Raw genomic sequence first — 9,655 nt, 5'->3', positions numbered from 1 at the left:
AAATGCTGCCCAAATAATCAACATTCTCAGCACTGAGAATAACATAATGCCCACATCTCACAGAGTTGTAAAATGCATGAATGTTTGTGAGGAAAGTATAATAAAATTGTCATTAAAAAAATTAAGAAATTAATCTTTTTTTCTTTACAGCCAGATTGAAATAGCAAGACAGACATAAGGAATGGGGAGAATGCAGAATTCTGAGTATTTGCTCATTAATTGAAGTTCATTTTGTGCACTAGGTTAGGGTTCTGGTTGAAAAGCATGAGTGTGATGATTTCATCACAATTTTGTCATAGTATAAACACACACAGCAATCAAACTGAGCTACAAAAATGAACTCATTGCTAATAGTACCTAATGAAACACTGCAGTGTATTGGGGTTTTGTCTTAGATAAGTGACCAAAATAAACACACAGCCAAACAGCCTTTTAAAAAATCTAGATGGCTTTAACCATCCCAAACATTATTCTTCCAACACTACAGTTGCTCCTAAATACTCTTTTAAAAGAAAAATGTGAGCTCTTGAAAAGTCTGTTCTTGGACAATAATCTTGCAAAAACCGGTATGACTGTCTCATACTGCATTTTTTGGGACCTATTTAAGAAGGCATTTCAATATTTGAACATAAAAAAATCTTAATTTCAAAATTTCCTGCTGATATTTTTGTGGTGCTGATGCACAACATATTTATGATGAGATATTATGGAGAAAGAAGGAAATATCAATACAATGTTGGGAAAATCATATTGCACAAAGTTCAAGCAATCTACAAGACTTTAATGAATACTCAATAATGTGTTCATGCTCTATACATTAGACAAAAATACATTTCCATTAACTCCAATGAATGAATCAGGTCCTAATATTGTAGAATTTTCTATAAGAGTGAAAAAAGAATTATCCATCAAGCAAATTGACATTCTTTATTTAAATGTCATTTTAGGCGAGCAATTAAAAAAAGAAATTTTTCAGAATTAATAACTGCAGCCTGACTGCAGGGCTAAAAGCTCTCATTATTGTCAGAAAATGCTTTGTTTCTCAGTTGATATTATGTTTTATGTTTTCATTGTGCAATATGGGTCACCCAGACATTTTCAAGCATTGTACCAACATCAATGGCTAAATAAGAGAGAAAGACACAGAGAGCTCAGATGACTTCTGAGATAGCAGGCAGCTCCTTTATTTAACCACACTTACTTCCACCCTGATTAGCCTGCTAGGCCTACAAATCTAAGACAATTTCACCACTTACCATTCCATTAAGAACAGTAAAAAATTCATGACAAGGTAAGTCTGGTATCAGCTTCAGTGATCACTCCAGAAAGTTAAGAAGAGCTTGTGACTAGAGAGGTTTTTAGACCTTTCCTTCTTCCAGTATTACCACTAAGCAGATCAGAGGAGAAAATGTGGTTTTCTTTGCACCAGAATATACTCACTCACTCTCTTTTCCTCTCTGCCTCTCATTCACATGGGATGTCAGGTACTGTGAAATTTCTGTAACTACTTACCATGGGATTTTGAAAAGCTTTTCAAATTGTGCCTCAGATAGAAATACTGCTGCCTGATCATAAATGTACATTTCCAAACAGCTCCCTGAGAGTGAGCAACATTCTGCTGGAATGAGACATTTGGAGGTCTGCGACCCTAAATATGGGATTGCCTCTTTTCAGTGGAATTTTGTCACATGCTTGGTGCATGTGTTTTAACAGTTTGTCTGAACCTTGTTTCTTTAGGCCATTTCTGTTAAACAAGAGACTTTTGATGATTATTTATGATAAAGTTAGCTCTGATTAGAGTAATTTTACTTCAAACTTCACTAAGGGTGAATCCTTATAGTGCTGAAATTCATGGCCAAAATCCCACCGAAATCAATGAGAACAGGCAGTGAATACAGGAGTAGTTGGAAGCACCTCAGTGCTATTTGGTTTATTTTGCCATGGCTCCTTACACTGTGGGGCACAGTGAAATGCAGCCATGTGCAAAGAGCCTTTGGAAAATGTACAATAGGACTATCAATCTTTTACATGTCACAATAGGCAGCATCCAGATTATTTCACAGCCTCCAACATTAGTGCAGTTATTCCTAGAATAGACAGAAACCCTGAACAATGTAGATTTTTAAAGATCACTCCATCTGACACTGTCTGCGATGCTGACAGCAGACAGAAACATAGTAGACAATTACATTTAGGGTTAGAGACAGAAAATTGCATTACTGAGTCACAGAAGAACTTCCAAGTGCTTTTAAAGACAAACACATATCAAATGTTGTCAGAGATCTTCCAGGACAGCTTTTTAAGTGAAAAACTATGTTTACCAGACCAACTCTCTGAATTAGTGACACTATTACTCAGCTACGTTAGTCTATTCTGCTGTCATTTTCAAACAGAAATCAAATTCATTCCCACAGAATGATAAGAACATAATTTGAACTGAGGAAAGTTCACATGGTATTTCCCCTAACATGAGAGAAGTACCTTTTTTCCTTTAGCTCCAGATCCACAGTGCTGCAGAACCTGTCTTGTATTTTGGGTTCTCTAGTCCAGATCTCTGCTCAGTGCTCTGGGTAACATCCTCTACTTGCTGCAGGGAAAGAAAGCTTTGTCACTGGGGTCTGGCTTTCCTCCTTCATCGTAGCAAAAAGTCAAATACTACAGCAAGTGCTCAGACTTCTCTGTTAGATATGGCAAAATACTAAGGCCCAAGCAACAATTCAAATTAAATGCTGTAATTATTTCTTTATTTCTATATGACTAAAGCATTTGCCCTAAGAGACAACTTGTAGTGGCAGGATATAATTAATTTTGTTGTCAAGGTCCTTTTCAATGATTATAGCTGTGAACACAGTAAGATTCTCTGCTGTCACCACTGAGACATCAACAGTACTATCAGCCATAGAGGTTACTGAGTATCTATTTTAGTTACTTCCAAACTCATTACAAAGGCAGAATCTGTTATCCAGGATCATGATACAATTGGCCCTGACACAACCAGGGCTGAAAGATGGAGTTGTGTGGGTTTGAGAACAGCTGCTGCAGCATCTCTTTACACTGTTGTAGTTGGTCTCAGGTTAACACCTCTCCTCTGATCTCACCTGAGACAACTGCTGATGTTTCTTTTGCATCTGAAGTCATGGCTTTGGTTGATTGCCACTGCTAATTAACTCTGTAGTTTATGCCAAACAGAACACAAAGGGTACAAGACTAGTCTACAACATGTCAATGTTTTATCAAAACACAACTTTCCTCTGATACTTAGAGAAGTAAATAGCACTTGATTTGAAGACAATTGTTTAATATGTTTAGGTTCCTACCAAGAACCTATCAATATATTGAAATATTCTGTATTTCTTAGAATCACACCTTCAAGTTTAATTCTGGAAGTCTGAAAAAAAATAGCTTTAATAGTGTTTAATAAAGACACCTCAGGTGAAAATGATACTAGGTATGCAAGTACATAAATATGCAGATGGTCAACCTAATAGAACTTTCAGATGTCTCTCATAGAGCAAAAAAAAATACCCCCAAAATCAACCAAAAAAAATGAATATTTTTTCTTGAATTTCATAGGACCAAGTACTAAATATTCCTGGAAACTGTGCAATACTAAGATTCTGGGTGAGATTTCACACTTTTGTTAACTGCCCATTACTTAGCAGCTGTTGTTCTGGTTGAATTATTGGGGATTTTCTTTATAGTGTTACATTGTTTGCAGAGCATCTTTTTAAAAACCACTTTCAGAGATCTCAATTTTCGAATGCATAAAGTAATTACAACCACCTAAGTTAACACGTAACCAAGAAAGAAGGAAAACAGGCAGATAATTCAGATTTAAAATAGATTATCTCATTAATATATCCCTTAATATACTAACCCCTGATTATTGCATTCTAATTGTAGTGGAGGGAAACCTGTACTTCAGATGAAGTGTCATTAATAAATAAATAAAACCCAGTAACCCTAGATTCCCACCTGTATCAATGTACAGTGACATCAACTTGATTCTGAAATTCAGCTCTTTTAGGCTTTTGTAAACCATCTTTCAGCCAGGATTACCATCACTTTTGTTGTCAGCATTGAATTTCAAACACTAAGAGATCTCTTCAAAAGCAATCATAGCAATTATCTCACTTTTATTTGAGATCATATTCTAATATAATACTAATTCTGGCAATTTTACAGCTGTTGAATACACATAAAACAAGCTCAGCACTCTGTGCCATGGCAGAGTGCATGAGGTAACCAGATGTCATTTTTTTTTAACATTTGGTGCTTATATTTTAATACAATGCCCAAATTAGTTGCAGACATCTTTTGAACTTGAGCATTATATGCTCACCTTGATCCTGTCATTTTCCTCCATTTCAATTCCCTTGTTCTCATTAGCTGTCAATAATTAGTGTTGTATGGCAAGTCAAACACTTAGGCAAAGAGAGCAGTTCCGTGAGCACCTATAGGAGCCAGCAGAAACAAAGGAAATCTCCTATAAAGGAACATCTATGGCCCTGTCACAGAGGACTGAAAAAAAATCCTTTTCTCTAGAAACATCTTGTTCAAACTCTTATCAACTTGAGATGATCATAAAGCAGAAAATACAACCGAGTGTAAAAAGGTATCTAAGAGAATGGAAGTTATTTCATCAGGATTTTAACAGGATGATTCTGGAGAAAGAACAGAATGAACTTCATACCCACAGCCACTGCCTGACAGATCATAATACCATGGAAACCTCAGGCAGAAAGCAACATGAATATATAGCTCTGAATGAAGAAGATAAATGGAAAGAACACCAAAAGATCTGTGATCACACCTTAAGCTTGTACAAATCAGCACTGTTTAATTTGTTTTAAATACCAATTTACAACAGCCCAGGGTTCTTAGGTTTACCAGTGAAGTGTTCTTCCAGGTCACTATAACAAATTTTCCTACTGGAAGCAATAGAAGGAGCACTTATTTGTTCCTGGACAGCTGATATTTGAGACCAAAGGTAATATATTGAATATTTGTGATTTATGCCCTATTCCTTCACATATAAAATAGGTAGCAAGAAAGTTAAAAGTATCATTAAATTATGTCTGCTTTTTGTGTTACTTATACCTTCCATTTCTCTATCCAAATTCAAACAGTGCTATGGAACATTTGCTGTGATTGACACTTTTCTCACTGCCATTAAACCAAGAAGGAGTAAACCCACTGTAGTCCATTAATCTACATCAAGGCTTAGATATATTTATTACTCTGCTCCACAGTATAACTTGTAACCATTGCTACTATAAAAATATTACCTCTTTGCCATAATATGCTATTTCTATTTGTTTAAAAATAAAACAATGTTCATGGATTAAGAGAACATCAGTTTAGATACCACAGTTGACTACCGCACAATAAATACTAACCAAAATACATGTGAGTTTTATTGGTCTCCATCCTAGAATTTTAAAGATGGAAACAGATTTTTGTCTCATCTGCTGTTACAAATTTTCTTAAGGTTTTTTTGTTCCAGAATTAATATTCCTGAAATATATAATAAATCCTCATTTATTTATACCTACAATTAAAATTTAGTTATTAGTGAAAGAGATTGTGAGAGTGTGTTATAAAATATATATAAAGCTATTTCAATACTAAGAAAGTCTGATTCCTACATCTACAGAACTTGCTACAACTAGTAGGCCTATTATTGATCTAATGTAATTCAAAATATTCAAAATGGATTATTAAGTAGGCCAACTGATTATATATAATCTTCCAAGGAATACTGATGAAAAAATCAGTTTATTCAGCTTTACCTAGTTCATAGTTTCCTGTTACTGAAGACACTGGTTTCTGTTTCTGTAATTCAGAAAACAGTCAGAAAATATAAAATGAAGCTCACTGCAAAAAGAACATCCAAATTAGAAAATGCTTTCCTCTACCCTAATGAGAAGTTATCTTTGTCAGAATGACACATTGTCACCTCTGAGATGTCATCTCCAACCTCCTTCCTACATTCCAAAGGATCAACAGACTCATGGAAAACAAATTCGTTTCTTTTCATAAGGATTTGACTGCTGGAGTCATCTTCCAAAGAGTGACTTTCAGGTGCAGAGGTTACCTGTTAACGTACTTGGAGACCGAAAGGCTGTTCTGATGTCAACATTGTACTTAATTAAGCACTAGTGGATTTATTAAAAAAAAAACAACAAAACTGTTCTTTTTGTCCATATTACCTTAGGATATAAATAGAAAGAAAAGTTTAATTAGTTAAGGAAGAAATTTGAGCCAGGTCTCAATTCAAACATTTGATCCATGGAAGTGTAACCTAAGTAGTGGTTATTGTAACCTTTTGAATCCTTTATAAGACAGAGTGGCAAGCTAGAGCCAACATTATTATTTTGCCCGGTATCTCCTCAGCTATTTTTCCTTTACCTAGCTGAGAAAACTCTAAAGGTGAGCAGCTAACTTGAGATTAATTAAAGAAAGTTACTGTGCAGAGCTGCCCCAATAGTAAGTACAACAACCACCATTCTAAGATTTTTATTTTAATTGCTGGAATTATATATGGATGGACTTTATATAGATAAGTATCAGTTTTCTTTTTATTCTTCAGAGCTGCTGGGGGAGATAATAGAAGTAAACTTTCTTAATTTTCCTTTTCCAACTGCATATATTGTTACTTGTATTGCCAGATTCTGTGCATTCCAGTAAGACTATTAGATTAACAGTTACATAGAGTTTAAAAATATGCTGTATTTCTATAAATTGCAGGTAAATGACAAAATATTGATCATCAACTCATCATATGGTTAATGTACTCCATCTCATTAACAAGCATTATTTCTGCACTGCTATTTTTAAGGAAGTAATGTATTAAATCTTGTAATTTGTTAAGGAATAGCAGAGATGTCACTTTGATCAATGAAATTCATCTATTCTTCTTGACCTTCTAGTAATCTTCAAAACACAGAAAAACCCAATTTGTTGTAAGATTCACTTGCATTTCAAAACTCTGTTTGCAATATTCTATTTTGCACAGGTTTAAAATGAGCCTTACAGACATTCTAAGCCCTTCTGACATTGCTGCTGCTCTGCGGGACTGCCAAGGTGAGAAAACAATTAAAACTCTCAAAATCTCTTATTTTGTGTAACCCATGGCAAGTTTAACTCAGTCCCAAAGGAATATTGAACAAGCATACTTTAAATGGATTTCTGTAATCTCTTTACTCAGCTGTCACAGTATGTTTGTTCATAACTGGTTTATATTGTCAGTTTGGAGCTAATCCCCACATGATTTTGTTGGATGTTTAGGAGGGTATGGGGCAGTATTGCAAAATCATTCATTCTTTGACAGGCTTCACCTACTGATCATGTTTAGAACAATTAAAATGTAACAAAGTATCATCCTCAGACCATTTAGGAACACTGAACACAGTGGTCTGGGGTTAATTTCTTTATTAATTTATTTTCAGCTCCAGATTCCTTTAGTCCCAAAAAATTCTTTCAGATCAGTGGGATGTCTAAAAAGAGTAGCAGCCAGCTCAAGGAGATCTTCCGGATTCTCGACAATGATCAAAGTGGCTTTATTGAGGAAGATGAGCTCAAGTAAGGATTTTGTTAACTACTTGGAGGCTATAAAAAAAATAAGCACTTTTTCCATTCCAGAACTTTCAGTAAATGTGAACACAATTTATGCTAAATGTTGGTAAAACCTTCAGCAGACTGTGAAAGATATATTTAAATAATCCTTACAGAGAAAAGCAAATTAGTAATATCTGCCTTTTATGCTCAGTATAGGAAAAAAAGAGCTCCCGGGGGCTGGATTTTCATAGTGGACAGAATCAATTCATTCAGGGTTGCACTTATAAAGCAGAAATACATAAAACTAAGATTTAGCTTGTCAAACAAAGCAGTATTTTAAAGACTTGGCTATTGTGGTAAATTATTTAGAGATAGCTATCAGTTTGATTATACAACAACCATAAAAATACTGTGGTGTGAAAATCTAAATCTAAGTTGTTTCCTCCCAAGGTACTTCCTTCAGAGGTTTGAGTGTGGAGCCAGAGTGTTAACCACCTCAGAAACCAAGACCTTCTTGGCAGCTGCAGATCATGATGGGGATGGTAAAATCGGGGCTGAAGGTATTGACTACTTTAAGTACAGAATTAAGCACCTCAGTATGTTTGTAGTGATGTGGGATTCTCTTTTATGTTGATGATACATTAATGTACCTCCAGTGATTTTACTGAAACCCTTGAGTAGCAACCCGTTTAAGGGTGGAAATGGTCCATGATCTTACAGGTTCATCTCTGCAACTCTTTTTGCATAAGCAAGTAAAAAAACCCATATTGCCACTCACTCCCATATTTCAAGCTGTTCTGAAAGGAACTGCCCCTTATTTCTCCTCCCACTTACTCTAATGTAAGGCAGCCCTGGGATCACTTGGAATACACAAATGTAAAATCAAGGACAAAAGAACCATCTGTACACAGAAGAACAACCAGCTCATACATCAGCTTGTTTTCAGCAGCTACTGCCCCACAGAAATTCCACCGGGCACTAAAATAATTCTCAATATGCAGCATATAGTTCTGGTTTTGTTTTGCATGATAAGGATATAAGACTGATCAAGTGTCAGTACCCCAGTATGAGATCCCACAACAGGATCCCAGCAGGAATGGCTGCTCTTTATCTTCAGTAGCAGGTTAAGTACCAAATAGGAAGGAGCAGCTGTTTAAGGAAGCATCATACACTCACCACATGGAAACACTGGTGTGATTTAATGGTTGCATTGGTGCAGAAACCTCCTGATCTCCTAATTCCATAATTCTGTGCCCTGTTTTGGAGACAAAGCACACATACAAAAGGCCTGCAGCTAATGGCAACTCGCCCCATGAGAGCAGTGAGCTGCCTAGATGAGCATGAAAGGGGCTTAGGGAATAGCACGCAGGGAATGTGCTGGCGAGCAGATTCCCCAGCTCACTGCACTAGCAGGACAGAACTCTTCTGTTTCTTTCTTTGGAAGGAATTAAATCCAGTTCCTTAGGAACTCTGCCAGAATAAACACACATGATTTATGAAGCAATCTGTATATTAATACAGTCACTCAGGGATGGGACTGATCAGATACTCTAATTCATGGAAGCCAAATATTCAAAAGATCTTTAAAATAACAGTATCTTATTGCACAACTCAACACCCCAGAATCATACCACATGGAACTGCACGGTCTTTTTAGCTTTAGACTGTGCTCTAAATCAACATTTCTCAATGCCTGAAGCATTACAAACAGTTAATAAAACACATGTTTAAAAACAGCTTTTCAGTTTTTTTACTTGAGCTCTTAACTACTTCTTACTTAAATTCCATATAAGACATTCCATTATTTTTGCCTAAGATCAGTATTAGGCCAAAACAACCCTGAATATTTCATTTTTTCCTGTAAGTCAGCAAAACACACTGCCTTTCCACATGTTGTTTAGGATGTTTAGGTGATGCCTCTTTTCCACATGTTTCTTCTCTGGTCATCTTTCAGATAACTTTTTTCTGTTCATTCCTATTCTAAATCTCTTGATAAGCCACCAATCCTTTATTCCTAATCCTTTCATGTTGATATTTCTTTCATGTAAATATTCTCTTATCTTTCACAGAATTCCAGGAAATGGTACAGGCTTAG

At 35.7% G+C, this 9,655-nt stretch overlaps 1 protein-coding gene across 1 annotated transcript; it reads left to right on the top strand.

The window, feature by feature from the left end:
• The first annotated feature begins 7,025 nt into the window (after nucleotides 1-7,025).
• Nucleotides 7,026-9,655, top strand: LOC102112994 (parvalbumin, thymic CPV3). The gene is made up of 4 exons (XM_005522968.2): nucleotides 7,026-7,086; nucleotides 7,452-7,584; nucleotides 8,011-8,120; nucleotides 9,630-9,655. Exons 1-4 carry the CDS (start codon nucleotides 7,026-7,028, stop codon nucleotides 9,653-9,655), a joined length of 330 nt encoding a protein of 109 aa, XP_005523025.1.

Source organism: Pseudopodoces humilis, chromosome 18, assembly GCF_049639895.1.
Source record: "Pseudopodoces humilis isolate 2021_Gansu_Grassland_sample_001 chromosome 18, ASM4963989v1, whole genome shotgun sequence".
Lineage (NCBI taxonomy): Eukaryota > Metazoa > Chordata > Aves > Passeriformes > Paridae > Pseudopodoces > Pseudopodoces humilis.
This window is presented reverse-complemented; position numbering and strand designations above follow the sequence as displayed.